The sequence below is a fragment of the Netta rufina genome, assembly GCF_964035555.1.
Source record: "Netta rufina genome assembly, chromosome: 9".
Classification (NCBI taxonomy): Eukaryota; Metazoa; Chordata; class Aves; order Anseriformes; family Anatidae; genus Netta; species Netta rufina.
In genome coordinates this window covers 25,370,291-25,388,716 of record NC_140132.1, presented here as the reverse complement: position 1 = coordinate 25,388,716, position 18,426 = coordinate 25,370,291, and the positions used below count along the sequence as shown (strand labels likewise).

At 45.9% G+C, this 18,426-nt stretch overlaps 2 protein-coding genes across 4 annotated transcripts in view; one reads left to right on the top strand and one right to left on the bottom strand.

Moving 5' to 3' along the window:
- Nucleotides 1-17,164, bottom strand: part of VEPH1 (ventricular zone expressed PH domain containing 1) — a gene marked incomplete at its 5' end in the record, with an annotated part of 67,198 nt that extends 50,034 nt beyond the window's left edge. For all 3 annotated transcript variants that reach the window (XM_084291791.1, XM_084291792.1, XM_084291793.1), the window contains 3 exons: nt 10,890-11,064; nt 15,596-15,811; nt 17,027-17,164. In XM_084291791.1, coding sequence (XP_084147917.1) covers nt 10,890-11,064; nt 15,596-15,811; nt 17,027-17,164 — 529 coding nt within the window. The remainder of the gene's footprint in view (nt 1-10,889; nt 11,065-15,595; nt 15,812-17,026) is intronic.
- Nucleotides 1,907-7,903, top strand: PTX3 (pentraxin 3). Its single transcript, XM_084291794.1, has 3 exons — nt 1,907-2,172; nt 2,565-3,095; nt 6,605-7,903. The coding sequence occupies exons 1-3, from the start codon at nt 2,025-2,027 to the stop codon at nt 7,216-7,218; spliced, it is 1,293 nt and encodes a 430-aa protein (XP_084147920.1). The 5' UTR covers nt 1,907-2,024; the 3' UTR covers nt 7,219-7,903.
- Nucleotides 17,165-18,426: the final 1,262 nt, after the last annotated feature.

Here is an 18,426-nt window from a genome sequence, read left to right as displayed (position 1 = left end):
ATTCTCAGGGTCTGGCTGTGGCGATGCTCTGCCCACTCCCAACTAATTCACTTTGCTCCATCTTGCTTCCTCTCTCTCCGCCTAAACCAAGAGCCTGAAAAGCACATTTGCTGTCCGAGGACGGAAAAACATTATACTCAGCTCCTTAATTACCTTCTCTCCCTCTTCCTTCCTTACCACCCTTATCCCCAATGCTTTCCAGATTAGCCTTGCTCAGGCGTTCCAAGCAGACCACACACTGGGAATTATGCAACTCAGGCAGAAGCTAACGTACAGTTGGGGACATCCGATGGCTGAGCCGGGCTGGCTGCGAGTCAGGCAGGGCAGAGGCACGGCCAGCAGCAGCAGCCACAACGCCAGGACCACGCCGCAGGCACGTTGGCCGATCCCCTGCGTGCACAAGGAGTGGTAAAGGTGTCCACGTGCTCTGTCCCAGCTCTGCCCCATCCACGGCTGATCCCAGAAGCGCTGTGGAAATAAGGCTGGTGGTGCTGTGTGGACGTACAGCCCTGTTCTGGCCTTCACTCCAGGAATACCCTGGGAAAAGCGCTTGCCCCAAGAGCACTGCGCTCCCTGAGTGTCCCAAGCTGGGCAGAGAACTCTGCAAGTGTTCACCTCCATTTTACCAAACCTTTGCAGGACACCGTGCCAACACTACCATCTCTTTCAGGTGGCAGGAGAGCAGCCGGAGGCCCTGCTGTGGCAGGAGCCACCGTCACACTGCGGAACAGCCAGACGTGGTGCAGGGGAAAAGCAGCACAACACGGCCAGCAGCATGGGGAGCTCGGCGTCGTGCTCAGCAGTGCCGGTACCTGCAGTGTGCTGAGGCCATGCACACCTCTGTGCTCCCTCCCTGTGTCTCCTGCCCCTGAACAGAAGCCCTGGTGATGGAGCAGGGCAAGGAAGCTGTGTAGGGGAGAGTGGAGCCCTCCCTGCCACCGCTGTGTGCAGCGCTGAGGGGCTGGGCCTGGGGGTCCCAAGCAGAAAGGGAACAGACTGCATGCTGAGTGTGGTTATGTGGGGTTTTTCCCCCCAGTTTCCTAAATATTTGTAGCCAATGTGTAACTTCTACCATCAGTATGCTACCCTTAATCTCAATTCTGGAATAATCAAGGGCCCGTTAAGCTGATAAACTTTTCAGACCTTAAGTGAGTCAACACCACCACTGCTTGTCACTGGATTAACATCTAACCCACGAGCCCCTTGTTTTGTTGTTTCCAAGTGAAGAGAAACAGCTCTCATCCTGCAGCTGCTAACCTACGGGCTCCTGAAACAAGATCCTAGCAGCAATGCCTTATCACCAGTTACAAAGCTCTTACTGGTAATTAGGACTAGAAAAGCAAAACCCTAGCAAGCTGCCTTTAGTTTTTTCACAAGTTCTCCTTTGTTGTTTAAGGCAGCAAACTACCAGTATAATAGAAGTTTTTAAATTAAAAAAAAAATATATTAAAAAAAGTGCTACAAGATCTAGGTGAGACCGTACGTGTGCATCTAAACCAGTTGCAGACCTATTTATTTCTCTACCAGTCCCCTCCAGAGCCCTGGCACACACCAGCTGCCAAATGAGTTTGCAGAGAACATTTTCCTTCCCACAAAGGACACACAATGGCACGAGCGATGCAGCCTGGGCTTTTAGGCAGCGATCTCCGAGTGATTTCATCCCCCGCTCTCAGCCTCGCTTCGCTGCACGTTGCGGCAGCCTGCTCTCGGAGGGGAAGCGGCAGCTCGCAAGAGCAGCTTTCCCCATTCCTTCCCCTCCATGAGGCAGCCCTTCTCCCCCCAGCGCAAACCTGGAAGGCTGAGATTGAGCAAGCTGCACGCCCCCTTCGCCTCGCCGCCAAAACCAACAACCAGAAGTGCTCTTATTACAACACTGGCACTAGCATCGCTCATTCATTCAGGCTGAGACACTCGGAGCATTTATTAGGGGCTCGCCGCGGCTCACTCGCAGTCTCGTCTCCGCTGAAGTCTGACTTCGACTTTAGCTCCAGACAGCTCAGCTATTTTCAGGAAGCAGCTGGAGAATGCTGCCTCAAGGAGTGCTTTCTCTGCTCACGCTGTTCTGTGTTTTCAGGGCTTCTGTCTCTGTTCTGGATGAAGACGACGACTATGATCTCATGTATGTGAATCTGGATAACGAAATCGAAGGTCCGGTTCTTGGGACTGAGGAAAGTAAGTAGATTAAGTAGATTTAAACTAAATTTCTGTTAAGTGCAGTATTGCATTCTTTGTTGCTTGCTCTTGTACCAATTGTTACAAAAGTTTATTCATTGTAAGAGGAAGAAGCGTGTGCTCATACCAGGAGATTATTGCGAACAGCAAGCGCTACAGTACTTGGTTAGCATGCCTTGGAAGTTTGCTTCACACTATTGTTCCTGTTTTCCTGCAGAAGAGTGGGGTTGACAGTTTCAGAACTGCTCTAATACACACTGCTTTACCTTCCCATTTTGATACAGAAGGAAATGAACTGGCAGACTGGAGCTCATAAGCCCTGTACACAGCCAGGTTTTATTAAATACCCCTTCTGTTTAAAACCCTAAGTGCATCTGCATCTTGCATTCCAGCTTCGTGTGACTGCCAGCGAGAGCACACCGAGTGGGACAAGCTCTTCATCATGCTGGAGAACTCGCAGATGAAGGAGAACATGATGCTGCAGACAATGGACGACATCCTGAAGGTGGACCTGCAGACACTCAGGGCAGAGCTGAGCCAGCTCGCTGCCAGCCTCGCCGGCACCTTCAGCGCTGCGGTCGAGAAAGTCACTTCCCACGTCATCTCACAGGTAGAGCAGGCGCTTGTGAGGAGCAGTGACCACGGTGCAGAAGCCAAGGGGCTTCACGAGTCCCAGCAAGGAAAGGTTCTCGAGCACGTTCTGCTCCTGAGCCACAACGTGTCCAACAGACTCAGCCGCCTGGAGAGCGCTTGCCTGAGGAGGTCTGAGGCGGAGGCTCAAGAAACAGCTTTTCAGCAGGACAAACTCGGTCCCACCAGAGAAGACAACCTCATTTTGACCTCCCTGTGGAAAGAGCTACAGCAGATGAGAGCCGAACTGAAGGCATCGCAGAAATGGGCAGCTCGGCACTTGCTGCCAGCGGGTAAGTCCACACACGTTTTTCTTTCCTGGCGAGCTCTTTGGTTGGCCTGTCAACGCAGACATGCTATGAACATTGACCTCCACGCAGGACTCCAAAGCAATCTTATGGGTAGCCCAGGAGCTCTGAGCAGTCTGCAGATACAGGGAGGAAACCCGGTAAGGGCTCTTGAAAAAAAAGAGGCGTTGAGCTTTTCAAAGAAGGGATCAAAGCAGGGTTTAATCAAAGTCCTTACACAGGGCAAAGCAGCCACCCAGCTAGGATCCCACCTCCTGGAGGCTCTCCTAGATCAAAGAGCATAGAGCAACAAACATATTTTAAACACACAGAATATATTCTCTCACCTTTTACCTTCCCAGCTGGTAACTCCCACATACACTCGCTAGTCACTAATGCTCCTGTCCTGCTGCATGTACCCACCTCCTCCTTCCTCCTGAGCTAAGCGCTGCCTCCTCCTCACCAACCCTGATGCCCAAGAGCAGAGCCAGGGCAGAGGACGTGCTGCTGGGGACAACCAGCCCCAGCCACGCACGCTTCCTGCAGCAGGGAGGGCACGTTCACTGCACCCAGCTGTCAGGGCAGAATGCCTTCCCCGAGCACGGGAGCCTGCAGGTAACACAGCACGACTGACACGCCGAGTTTTTCTTTCTAAAACGTTGGTATTGGTGAGCAAGCGAGGTAGCCATAGAAAGACGAGCTCATATCTCAAAACTCATTGCAGTTTTTCTGTGCGCTGTAATGTGTCACCCAGCAGAAGCAGCTCGAGCACCTTGGGTATGGTGGAGCAAACCCCTACCTAGAGGGTGTGGGTGCAAAGTTGCTGCATGCACAGCACAACCACGTTGGATGTAACTACTCAATAACTGGTGCTGCATGTTTTCTAAATGCTGGCATATCTTTAATGATCACATTTTCCAAACAGAAGTATTATGGTAGCATAGAAAACCCAAAACACGAAGCAACCTACACTCACAGAATCCCACACGTGTGAACAGGGAGGTGAGTGGTTACTCCAGCCTTGGCAGGGAGCCCCGAGCAATGCCACCAGCGTGGGCTCTTACACAGGTGAGCAAAGTGTGAGAGCAAAGTGTGAGAGCAAAGTGTGAGAGCAAAGTGTGCTTCTTGCAGCTGCAAAAACCACCACCAACTTACACCAGCCTATTACGCTGCAAACACAGCATAACAATACTTTATAACAAAGCATTTTGCAATCCAACAAATCTATCCTTTAACGGAGAACATTAATTCAGCTTTGTAAGTAACTTGCTTTTACTTCTTTACTGTAATATTTGGGTAATCTGCACGTCCTGGTAGGAGCTCTTACAGCATATTCCTCCTCCCCGCCCTCCCCCAACACACGAATCTCGCCTTCCAAAAAGCATGAGCTCACCCTTTATCTCCCTGTAACACGGCCAGCCTTGCAGTCAGTTACTGTGTGCTGGGTGAGAGTAAAAAAACTCGCTCAGCTTTAAAGATCCCAGACTCAGCACTGGAAATTCAAAGTATTTCCACTAGTTCCTGCATGATTTTATAGAGAGCGTTTTGTATTTTTTTTTCCTTTCTTAATTTAAAAGACACATTTTAAGTACTTCCAGGGTCTCCCTCCCTGGATATTTTTTTTTTTTCAAGGGAATTTTTAGCAACTGACTTTAATTTCTCCCATCTTGAATTACTGCCAGACACTCTTGAGGGATTTTCAAATCACACTTTTTGTTCTTCAGTGAGGCTGTTTTTAATTTTGTTTACTCCTTGACAATAAAGCCAGAAAGCTTGCTCATTAAAAGCCATTTCACAATAGCACTCATAAGTAGCATTTTAAGGAGCATCCCCAACAGTTGCTTGCTGCCCCTCAACTAACGCAAAAAAAAGAAAAAACACGAAGAAATGTAAAATCCGCCCAAAGTTTAAAGGAAGCAGTCTATGAAATAACACAGCAGCACTATCCAGAAGGACACAAAGAGTCCTTCATGCACTGAAGCTGAAGTTTCCACACACATTTTAGACGTTTTAGATCCTCTAGCTTGTTTAAACAGGAAACGAAGCAGCTTAATTATAGAAGGGGGCTGCTTTTCCCCCTCTGGCTTGGAGTACTGAGTTGTACCTAAGGACCAGGGAACAGCACGTTAGAATGCCAAGAATGTCTTGTGTTTAGTAATCATCAGATACTTCTCTCATAGCCATGAATTCCTGTTAATAGCTTTAATAACCTAGTTTCTCTTGCAACGTATTGATAAATTGGAGAGGGGAGGGGAACTGCTTTAAAAATACGAAATAGTGGGAACACGAGAAACACCAAACCAGTGCATGAGTTACCAACAGCCCTAAAGCCAGGGTCAGAAAAGGAATTGATAAAAAATTTAAAAAATACATCTCAGCATGCTTCTGCCGACACTCCCCGCTCGGCTGCTGGAGGATGCTGCCTCAGACCAGTTGCAGGAAATCGCAGGGACAGAGGGCACGGGTTGGCAAGGGACAGGGGAGCCAGCCAGGATCTGAAACTGCTCTCAAGTAACTTACTTAGTGCGAGATCCTATTTGTAGTTAATCCAGCACAAATCCCCCCAGGTGCTAGCTGTGCAGCCCTGGGTTCGTGCTGACATAGCCGGACAGGGCTGGCTCAGGAAGGCACATTTTTAACTGGTGCTGTTATGGGGCAGCAACACCAACAAACAGCCCGTGCTGCTCCGAGTGCAGCGAGCTGGCAGGGCTCCTCGGGTCACATCACAGCCCCGATAACCGATGACATTTCCTGAGCCAGCAGCAGGACATACGAGATCAAGCTTTGACTTCTGAAGTGAGCCTAAATATAGGCACTGAAACACCATCAGAAATCCGACAGGCAACGCGTCAGCGCATCCGTTCGTCCCTCGGGCCTGAGGTGCCCCGGTTTGGATGAAGGGCTGCGGTGACAGGGCTTCCCCAGGGCCATGCTCAGCTCCTGCTGGGCACCGTTCCAGCGTATTGCGTTGCACAGGACGGACATACCGAGCCCTGCTGGTACTCGGAAGGCCGTCATCAGGTATCCAGCCCAGCAGGACACGCTGCAGCTGCTGGTGACGCAGCTCTCCGGTGGCTCTGTGCCACCAGCCCCGGCAGCATTTCACACTGCCATCCCAGGAAAGTCACAGTACGTAAAACTTCCAGGCTGGTAGATTGGCAAACCCATCCCTTTACCGTAACATGGCCAGGACAGGCAGGTAGGGTTAAAACTAAATGATATTTTGTGTGCTCCAGGCCAGCAACGTGCTTTTACAGTGAAGGGAAGGTTGGGTCTTGTTAAAGCAGCACGATTAGCCTTTCGGGATGGCTCATTGCCATACCAAGGGCTAAGCAAATTCATCCATCAGAGCTGCTACCTTCCTCAAAGCACCCCGTAAGCGGGTCCCTACGTCCCACAGGATGAGCAAAACCCACAGCTCCCTCTGAAAAGTTCAGGGGTGAGCATACACCAAGGGTCCTAGCTGTGTCCATACAAACCTTTACTTACATAATCTTTCTAATTTACTTTTTCAGGCTGCGAAACAGCAATTCTATTCCCAATGCGTTCAAAAAAGATCTTTGGGAGCGTTCATCCAACCGCTGAGATGACCCTCCGCTCCTTCACTGCTTGCATCTGGATCAAAGTGACTGAGGTTTTGGACAAAACTATTGTCTTCTCCTACGGAACCAAGAAAAATCCGTATGAAATTCAGCTTTATCTCAGCCACGAGTCTGCAGTGCTTGCTGTAGGTAGTGACCAGCACAAATTAGTGGTCAAAAATGTAATTGTTCCTGGGGAGTGGATCCATCTCTGCGGCGCCTGGAGCTCAGACAACGGGACCGTGTCCCTGTGGGTGAACGGAGAGCTCGCGGGCACTGCCGCGGGCGTTGCTGACGCTCACACTGTTCCAGACGGAGGAATTCTGCAGATCGGTCAGGAGAAGAATGGCTGCTGTGTCGGAGGTGGATTTGATGAAGCTTTAGCCTTCTCAGGAAAATTAACAGGCTTTAACCTGTGGGACAGAGTGCTCAGCACCGAAGAGATAGCAGCGCAGAGCGGGGAAGATGCGTGCAGTATCAGGGGCAACATCATCGGGTGGGGAGTCACAGAAGTGCTGCCATACGGGGGAGCTCAGTATGTTTCTTAAACTCTTGTAAAGCAGTTTTTGAAGCAGAGAACGTATTCCATTAAGAGCAGCATGCCAATGCATACAATACACAGAGCTGAAAGAGCCTGCACCTCCCAACCTCCCAAGGAAGATTAGCACTGCAAGTTTACAGAATGAGGTACTGTGGAGATGGGATTTGATCTCTGCCTGCTGTTTTGGCAAAACACTGAAAACAATACATCAAGGCTTGACATTGGAAAAGCTATTCCTGAGGTCAGACGACCGCTGTCTCTCTAGCTTACGTATAAAAATGAGTGCCACTGTGGCCTGAGCAGAACCGGACTCCTGCAGTTCCTGCTAAGCTCCTGCACATCTCCGCAGAACAGATGCAAAGCCACACATCTTCCAGGCTTCTCCAGTCGTTGGTTTTCAGAGTGCTCATGTCAATTGTGCAGAGGAACCACAAAAGCCAAGAAGCGTGTTGTTTATTAAGTGTTGTTAGTAATTTGTAGACTACAATAAAACTAGCTTCTTGTTTAAAGCATTATTTAATGCCACGGATTGACCTAACGTATAAAAGTAATATTCACCATCATAATCCGATGTTACATTTTGAGAAAACGCAGCTGTATTATACTGTAAATTGACTTTGTAATAATTTTATTGAAATTATTTTTGTAAAGTTGTTCTGTAAATAAAGATACTTTACTAAACTAAGATTTTCCATGGCATTCATCAACTGGAACTCTTGAAATAAATAGAGAATCTCTTGAAATAAATAGAAAATGGGATTTTTTCCATGTTGGTAACCACTCTGTTTTAGTTGCTAATAGAGAGAAACACAAATATTAACGTCTCACACAAATGGAGAGACCTTCCCCTCAGAGGAATGACCTTCAAGCACTTGGCAAAGACAGCTTTACTGGTCTGTCATGGTAACAAGCCCCCCGTGGACACTGGCCCGTGGAGGGATCTGCTGCTCCAGCAGCTCTCCGTCGTGGCCAGGGCTGCTCGTACAGGAGGGACGCTGACACTGATAAATGCACATCAACCTGAGGGGATTCCTCACTGTTTGCTGAAGCCTCTGAACAAGTTATCTTGGCAAATGTCTTATTCAAAGCAATTCTCACTTCCACGGGAAACAGCACACCTTTCTGCTCTAGTCACATTTCTTTCTCACTCTACAGATGTCTTACGGACATGCTCTGAAAAGTTGCTGCTATGTTCATTCCCAAACACAATGCAGCTACCAAATCCTTCCTTCTGCAACACAGAATAGTAAGAAAAAAGCTATGACAAGGTAATTTCCACTTGACTACACCATTCAAGGGTTTGACATTCAAGGTTGTGCTTTGCAGCCGAAGTTACACAATCTGCTTCAACATTTTGGCAACGCTGTGTATTTAAGGCAAAACTAACTTCTCAGAAGGCTGGAATTTCTCCTACCACTTACAATAAAAATGTAAAAAGCCCTTACTAAATAATAACTGCAAATAACCTGAAGTACAGAACAATGAAAGGTTACCTCTGTTCATCTGATGTCAGCCAGAAAACACATCTTCAGAGTTAGGAAAAGCACTCTACTTCCCAACATTGTGCAAGCGCAAAAATACTCCCAAATCCTCTTTCCATACACTGCCATCCATTAAATGAAAACAAATGTCCGTGAAATATAGCAGAACAAGCGAAATCCTCAAAAAGATTACCGAAAGTCATTCCTGGCTGCTTTTCTTTACTGTTCCTCATACCTGAAATGCTTTGTCTTGCAAGTATCCTTTTCCTACCTCCGCACTGGTCTGGCAGATTACCAAACGCAAAGCCAGTCCTCGCGTTCTCATCGGCTCGGCTCGAACACCCTCCTCTTTCCAACCGCTTTTCTTTCCCTTTCTAACCTCCACGAACAAGCAGAGCTTTCCCACGGCCAGTCCCCTCCTGCCCAGTACGAGGCACCTCCACCACCATGCTTCTCTTCCCTTCGGCGCTGAACTACATTTTTCTTTGTTAACAGTTACTTGGCCTGTTTCAAAGACACAGAGTAAGAAGTATCTGGGGGGAGTTTGGTCTCCAAATACAGAAGAGCCTCTGCGATCCTGCTCCTGCACTGAGAACAAACTCGAAGGAGCAGAGATGAGTCCCATAACCTGGTGTGCAGCGTTGAGCTCAGCCCTGCTCTGTAGCCAGCCTCTGCCCAGCACAGCAGCACGTGCACGCTGCCCCAGCTCCCCCAGAAGACAGAGCAGCAGTGGGACCCTCAGATAACCATACGCTGGTTCTGCTGCCATCCCCTGGAAGCAGGAATAAGGCTGCCTGGTCCCTTATCCTGATGGAAGGTGCCAGCACACGGCCTGTCAGCATCACGCGCACAGCACAGACACACACGTGCTTAGAGGCTGAGTTCACACTGAACAGAACAGAGTAGTTACACGCTCACTCTAAAGAGCTCTCTTAACTAGGACGATAAGAAACTGATTGTGCAGCCAAGCAGTTGCCCCAAGTAGCCAAAAACCCAGTCAGCTCTCAAACACTCGCAGGCAGCAGGCCAAAGCCTGCTATCAGTCTCGCTGGTGCCACTAGGCTGCACCCAGTCTGCGCAGCACCAGAACAAGGCCCTTTGTCTCTGCACTGCTTCGTAAAGCCATCTTTAACACCCTCTTGCTTCCCTTCTCAAACAGCTTCTTCTCGTGGTTCTTAGCCTGCTGCACACCAACCTTTTCATGCCTGAACCACAAACTGTGTACGGTGCCGTGAAGCCGGTATGCAGAGCAGAGCACTGTGCCTGTGCAGAGTACTCTCCTCCAATCTGCAATTTCCATCTCTGATGTCCACAGCAACATCTGCTGGTGGAATAATATAAATGCATGAAAACCAGCAGGCACAGTCAAATCCTTCAGTTGTGGGCATTTGTCGCTCTTTTCCTAAACTTATGGCTGCGCCCCAAAACTTGTGTCACTTCATCTTGCTGTTCATACTGCCCTGCTTCCCCGGCAACATACAGCATAATTAGACAGCTATTTGTACTCATTGCTATTACCTGTGCTTGAGAAAACAGTGACTTTACTGCTGCAGCAGCACTATATTGCAACGAACACTGTGAACTTTACTACCTTTACTTACTTTTGCAGAGGTATGAATATTTTTGGTTTCTTTTTAAACCACAAAAGTAAAATTTACGGAGTTTAGCAACAAAACTGTCTAAAACTACTGATGTGGGTAAGACTAAAGCATCACCATAAAGTTTTTATATCTTACATCTGACTACTTTGCCACAGAACGGGATTCATTTCATCCTCATTTATATTTTGGAGTATTGCCAATGACACTAATAGAAAGGATAAGAGCCCAGTAACTAGTGTCTCCTAGCACAGCTTATTATTTGAAGTCCATTAGTACAGTGCAATAACAACTACAGATATATTTCCTGCCCTGTGGGTCATCCAATCTGCAATGAATCTTCCGCAGTCAACAAGGTTCATTAAATTCACATAGTCTTAGAAGGTGTTCCTTGATGCACTCTGTTATTTTAGATTGCATCTGATATATTTCATCAAATGCTTATGAATGCTTGCGTGCATGTTTTATACATACATGTCTCGTAAGTGTTTTTGTGCATAAAACGTTTATTTGTATGTTTGTATATACACCTACTACAGACTAATTAATAATTATGGGCACACTGCAGGACTAAACCCAGAATCTCAGTGTGTTCATACCTTGAAGGACGCTTTTGACAATGGCATCTGTGTGATGAGCCAGCAGGTCCGCTTTGGCTATTGCAGCCAAGGATAGGTAACTCGACATGTTTCTGCACAGCTCCTTATTGCCCCTCTGGAGAAATTTCACCGCCACTGGGACAGCTAAGGCCATTACTGGAGGTCGATTGTAGTTCTGGAACAACATGAAGAAACACTGAAAAATAAGCAGCTGAAAAAAATTATTAAAATGAAGTCTCCTGCTGATCAGAATTGGAGGAAGAAAAAAACAGGTCAAAAAAGGTTATGTTTTGGTAACACCACTGGAAACAGACTTCAAAGAAAGAGCACATAAGGAAACTTAAAACTGCTGCAGCAGGAGATGATGACAATACATCCATTTTTGTATTTTGCAAGAGGAGGAGAAAACACAATACTGAGTGCACTACTTAAACGTTAACTGCTGTAACATTTCTAACTATACATTCTGTTTTGTGCCATCAGAGAACACAGCAGAAGCCGCATCCATTATCCAGACAGAATAGGTAATTTTCACCCCAAAGCACAGGAAATACTTCAGAGCATCACTCCTGCTGTTGACCAGTAAATATTGCTCACCACCCTAGCAGATCCATCGCTGCCTTTCACCCCAGCAGGGCAGCCCTACCTGCGGGCACAGCGTCCAGGCAGCATTTTGCTGCTGCTGCTGCTGAGAGGTTTGCTTCCTTCCCCTGCCCTGCATCCTCCAGTGCCCTGCTGCCCCTGCCCTGCAACACCCACCCTCCCCAGAAGCCATCTGGGGAAAGCTCAAAGGCCTGAGCTGCTTTCATGTCCAGAAACGGCATCAGAGCACTGCACAAACATGAGGAAGAAGACCCTAGAACCACGCAGTTCTGCAGCACAGGGTCTCCCTTGTATTTGGTATAACTATGATGTTTCTGTCCGAGTTCCTTGTTTGTTTAGTTGTGTTCCTCAGAATTTACAGCAAGGCATGAATATGGCAGCCATGTGTGAAGACAGCCCAAAGCTGTAACTCAAAACCTTACAGCACAATTCACGGAATATTGAGAGCTCTTTTCAAATTGCAGCTCCAAGTAAGTGAAAACAAAGAAGCCCTTTTTGAAGGACAGGGGGTAGATGTAATTAACTCTGAAATCAAAGGCACACCTGTCAAACGAGGAAAAGAGTACACATGAGGACGTGTTCTGGAAGGCTTGTTCACAGGGTAACCAACAATTTTCCTCTGATAATTAAGATTTCCTTTCTTAAATTCCAGTCAATTCCTCTGAGCACCAGGGTCAAATGATTTTTTTCCTACACTTGGGACTAAAGACAGCTGACTTCTGTCCTCAAAATGGCATCGAGCTTCAGTGATCTTAGGGTTACCTGCACACATACTTAGGTTTTGAGATTCGGGTAAGGATTTTCTGCAACTATTTGTGTGTGCAAAATTGCGTGCACAGATTATAAACCTCTATTACCTGTTATGTTCCCGAGTTAAGTTACCTCACTGCTCTTGAAACAAGCAGGACATATTTGTTTATGTGCAATTGAGGATCTACATTCTCTCTGAAACCTCCTTAATCAGTGCTTTTCTCTCATCTTCACTCAGTTTTGAATATCTCTTTGAAACCAGAGTACGTCGTTGTTTTTGAAAATAGTCCTGCAATATGATTAGATTTAATTAGCATCTGAAATCACAGGCAACCACTGGGACCCAGATGTTCCTGAAAGCAACAAAGTAGTGCAAGGGACGGCAGGCCAGACTTAACACATGCTCATTCTGGAGCAGCACTGAAAAAAATAAATTTAAACACAAGAAAAAACCACAAATCTATTGTTCCATATACCCAGTTACGTTGCCTGCTAGGCCAGCTCTGCCTCTGTGAGTAGTAACTGCCTTGGCCATTAGCCTCACGGAGAGCAGGGCTGACCCTAATTAAGGCTGCAGTTTGCTGCTCAACCAATGCAAAAAAGCCAAGTTAACCGGCTGTGAGGACTCATGCCTGCAACAGAGACCTGCCAAGCAGTGAGTGCTGCTGCAGCTCTGGGATGGTCCCTTTGCACCAGCCCCTGAGGGCTGCAGCAACGCCTAGGCACTGCCACAGCTCACTGGGGCAACTGCCACATGACCAAATACTGCATTTTCACAAAAACCCTTAAAGTGAATAGACCTTCAGGCAGCAGCACATTTAAATCAACATAATGCCTCCTTACGTTTGGAGGAGAGGCACTACTGAGTGGGAGCCAAATTCTGCCTCCATTTTATACTCTAGGGCTCCATGGAGAAAGAAGGGGAAGATAAGACTTGGCCCTCTGACTAGTATTAAAAAGATCTAAGAAAATTCCAAAGAATAGGATTTTTATTTTTTTTTTTGACCTATGATAAAGGTGAAATAGTTAAGAAAAGGTTTTAATTCAGATGGAAGGAGAAAGGTTCCATTTGCGCCTTTATAAATAATATCAGGGCATGACAGCACACTTATGTGTAGGTGACAATGAAAACCAGATTTCAATAGTATGATATAGTGCTGTTTGCAAACCTAGGGGACCTCCCTGCTGCTAATATCAACAGAAACATGCTGTGAGATTCAACCCAGCTGTCAGATATTCATTACTATTTCAACTAACCCTCGCATATTGCATAAAAACCCAGTTTATGCCTTTCGTTCTTCTTTTATGCGAAGAAACTTGCTCAAAGCAGCTCTGTTTCAGAGCTGCTTTTACAAGTTTTTATAATTCCCATTTCAGTGAACTCCTCTCTCAAAGCAATCTGTAACACAGTGCAATCCCGAAAACATTTGGATAAGAGCTCTTTTGACTTCGGCACGCAGTTGCCAACAGCGCAGACTGAGGGCTTGGATGAGCCATGGAGCACTGTGGCATTCCTGTAAAGTACGATATGATTTTACAGTCTACAGCCTTTGGTCTGGGAAGTTGAAGTGGTGCTGCAGCCAGCATCCAAAGCCAGTTCCTGCCTCACCCCCAGGGACTCGAGACAGAAAGGGAAGTGAGCAGCACCCCCTGCATATCGGGGGCACGGCCCTTGGCAAAGCCAGCCGTTCACAGAGCAGGGCAGACATGACGTGACCCCCCCAGCACACCACTGACCTTCAGAGGATGCTTTACCAGGCCCTGCTCCTGCAGCTTACGAATCGCAGCTCCCAGCACAGCACAGAAGGAATCCTGCTAAATCTCATCCACAGACTTGACCTCATGTCTGGCTAGAATAAACTCCTTCTCTTCCCAAACCAATATCGGCAAGAAGCTGGCTTCAGGCAAGGAAGTTTCATCCTTTTTTTTTAATGTTTTGTTGTAATACTTCTTTGTGTGTCATCAGTGACGGACTAAGAGTAAACAACTGACCACAAATCATTGTAAACTAAAGTTTAATTGACGAAAATTCATTTTTAATTCCACTTTTTTTTTCCCCTGAAACTTCTTGTTTCTTTTGGATTTTAAATACCTTCAGCAAAACTAGATGAGGAATCTCAGGAAGTTTATTGAGCAATCCTACAAGGGGCTAAGCAGCAGCTTTCATGGGACAGTGATGTACATGTGCCAATACCGCTGCAATTCTTACAGTGAAAGCACTAGAAAACCCACATCTGATTTTAAGAGGTACAGAAAGGAATTATGAGACAGCAGCCATGCTGCAAACACCACCCCTAAGCAGTCCACACAAAAACACACTCATGGCATTTAGAGAAAAAACTGCTGTGTCTGACCCATACATTGTACCCACAGAAGAGACTCTGGATATATATATTTATACATTAATATTATATTTAATATATTTTAATATTATAATATAGTAATATATATATATATAAATCCCATATTAAATCAGCTTGGGTCTTACGAGGATTTTTTTCCTCCTCCCCATCTTTAAATGGCTTTTCACCCTAAGATTACCTTCTTAGAAAGCCTTGGAACAGCCTACTCCTACCCTAAAAGGCTGCTGTATACTTTGAGGTCTTATTCTTAGTCTTGCATTTACAGGGTTCAGACAGGACCTATTTTCAGCTGTTCTTCGAGCAAACATTTTTGGGACATAAATACTTTTTCCATATTATTGTTGCTGCCTCCAGCATTTAGTAAAATATTCTAAGAAATTATTTCAACACTCTTGACCAGGGCATAACCTCTTTCTAGTCCTCTGCTTAGAGCAGTAGCAATCAGCAATCAGGTTTTAGGTCAGAAGGCAGTTTTCTGCATTGCATCTGGACTCAGCTTTTGCAATCCAAATTTAGAGGGAGAGTCTCCTTGCTGACAGGATATCCAGTGACCTAAATGCCACGTTATTAAAATGTCTTCAGTATTTTTCTGCCTTCCAGAACAGTTCCAAAGAATAACTTCTTTCCCAATTTAAGTGCTTTCCAATGAAACTTTCTGTAACCACAGAAAATGGTAGCCCTGTGTCTCCCACTTTCTTACATTAAATGAAATACTTGGAATTGACAAGCATTAAGATAACAAAATCTGGCACTAAATAGTCACAATATTTCTAAAGATAAGTAATCTGCCAAAACGTTTGATTCATCAGAATATTACCACATATATGCGATAATGTACATTAACATTTGGGGTCATATTCTTGGTTTTAAACAAACGCAACTACTCTCATGCACCCTTAGAAAACATGAGGCACAACTGCTTTTTCAGAGATAAAGCTGGATAGCTGAGGAATGCATGACACTCCCTTGCTTTTTCCAGCTCATTCTTACCTGCAAGATACAGCTCATGATATCAGATGCTATTTTGGCGTGTGGCGTGTCCTCATCTTTTCCGGAAGGCTTCAGGTTGTGCTCCAGGCACGACTCCCAGAGAGCCACGAGGGCTTTCCCGTGCTTCTCGATGGACTCGGTCTCCCTGATGGCAGTGGTGATGCGAGTGATGCAGATTTCCACCACAGCCTGGTCGTTGTCGTTGGTTTGGTAGTCCTGGATCAAATAAAGACATCAGCCAGTGAACGCACATCCTTTATCAGACCCCATAAAACTAACCAGAAGGCTTGAGATTTTTGTAGCTGCCTATTGTTTGCTCACTTCCACCTCCAGAATTAGTGTTTAGCATGAGTAAAAACAAATCAGCCATATCATAGATGATACACTTGCTGTTCCTAGTCTTAATTCTCATTACTGTTAAGATACAGGTTATGTTATCACACGATTTTTAGCAGACTGTCTCAAAGCATGGCCTTCTTGACCACAGACTGCAGCTGCATGCCTTATAAACACTGGTGTGGGCCTCTTCTCCCATAAGCATCCCAAAACTCACACTGAAATTGTTACCTACATACAGCCAAATGCAGGGTCCCAAATATTTCCCATCATGTTAGGTCCCTGGTGTAGGCACGGTTAGTTTCAATTAGCATTAACATAACACAAATAAAAATTAATTAAACAGGCTTTATTGCAAAGCCCTGTAATCCCCTGTAATTACTGACACACAAGCCACATGGCAATGAAGCAGCAGCGCTGTGTGATAACATAAAAGGCTGCTGGGGAGAATCATGGAGTCAGGTCTTGTAAGGTTTGCACATTGCCAAAACTGATTTTAAAAATCACAATGATGTAACACACCAGAAAAGCACAGCTGTTGGAACAGGTATTTGTGTTGCTACTTGAGTATCCTAGCGCTCCTAAGAGCTTGCCCTTCCCTTCTGGCGCACACTCCAGCCAGAAGTGCATTTGAGGGGTTCTGAGGCTCTGGCTCAAGTCTGCTGTGAAATATAATTAAGGAATAGATGAGCTGATCATTAAACTGTGCACAACTTGCTCTGTAACCAGACTAGTTAAAGGCAAAACACAGGGACAAAGAGGTGACAAAGGTAGTCTGAGGAGACATGGGGCTGGACTCTGGTGCTGGCAGCATCATCCTGCCTGCTTTCAGAAGCTCACCAAGCATTTTGTAGCCACACACACTTCACCTCAAAGGAGCCAGCAGTGTTTGTGTAACCAGCTCACTGCAACAAGCCCCAAGCCTGGAGCTGTCCATGAATAAATGCAGGAGCAAAAGCTGGACACTCATCTTACATTTTGTATGGCATTCTTGAGTTTAAAACCTTGAATTGTGTATGTCACCACTTTTAATGCTTTGCTTCTATGATATATTGAATCACATGAAAAATTATTAGAGGACAGTGTTTCACTTACAGGAGATGAACTAATTATTCTTATCTGTTCAAGAGCTTCTGAGAGACTTCCTTCAATTTCAGCATCATCTAAGGAGAAGAGATCCCCCGCACGTGAAAGGTCCTTCTGTGCCAAAACCAGCCCAAAGAGATGATGCATGGCTGTGTTTGCTGCCACTCAGCCAGGCATATGCATGAAGGAGTTAGATGAGGACAGAACAGGAACAACCCTGCGGACTGGCCATCACTGTACTATGAAGAATAAATCTGTGGCACATTTCAAGACTTCTTTGGCCACAACCTAAAAGGAAAGAAAAAAAAAAAAAAAAGAAAAATTAGCAAATACATTCACTATTACCCAGTTTAGCAAAGATTTTTAAATGATGCATGTAAGCAGTATGCAGAATCCCTGATCTAGGGATGTCCTCAAGGACCTACCATGAACTTCATGTTGAAGTTGAACAAGAAAGTTTCAACTTTGCCACTCATGGGGTTGGCTTTGCAGAGCGCAAGGGACACGACTATGAGTCAAAGGTGGTCAACTTAAAGGTATGACATTAGACACCTGCTAGATACGGTCCTCATTTAATGCATGGATTTGAGTTGGTTTCAAGTGTTATGCACTGGAAAAGCAGTGCTAGAGCTGGATTCGAGCTTCATAGAGCTTCTATGCACATTGCAGAAATAGCATGGTCTGTGTTTCCAATGAGCAAAATTTCTCTATATTACGTAGAGGGGTAAAAATGTCTGAGATTTGACACTTAGCAGAAGTAAAATACAGGAGAAAAGGGAATCTTATGACAAGTAGGCAATTCATAACCTGGACAGCGCGACGAAGGAGCTGGATGAGCACGACAAGTGTGGGAATCAAGCACCACCTCACTTTCATGCAGGTTTGGGTTAGCTGAAGGCGTGCACAGCCACACGTGCCCCAACGCCGTGCCGAGAGCTCAGCTGCTGCAGCAGGAGCACAGCAGCTGGCACCACGGGCTGCAAGCAGCCCTGGCTATGCACCTACCCAGCCTGAAACCTGAGAGCACAAACATTACGTCACAGGGGAAAAAATTCCCTCTGTCTTCACTTATTCATATCATAAAAAATATTCACTGATTTGGAGGATAGCACGAGATCTACCAAGCGTGCTTCCAGATTGCCCACGTGGTGCATTCACGGGCAAACTCCTCTCCTGAGCTGATGAACATAGTTCATCATGTAATTATTAACTGAAATATATAGAGTATCCTTAATTCCTGTGCTCTATTTTATCCTATTTTTCAGAAAAAAATGCAAAACATCAAGTAAGGGCAAAACCAATGCAAAACACTGAGAACTTTCCAGAAATAGTTCATTGAAACAATCTCTATTTTAACAGAACAGACAAAACCCTGACTTTGATCTCCCATAAGCCTGTTTTATAATTTA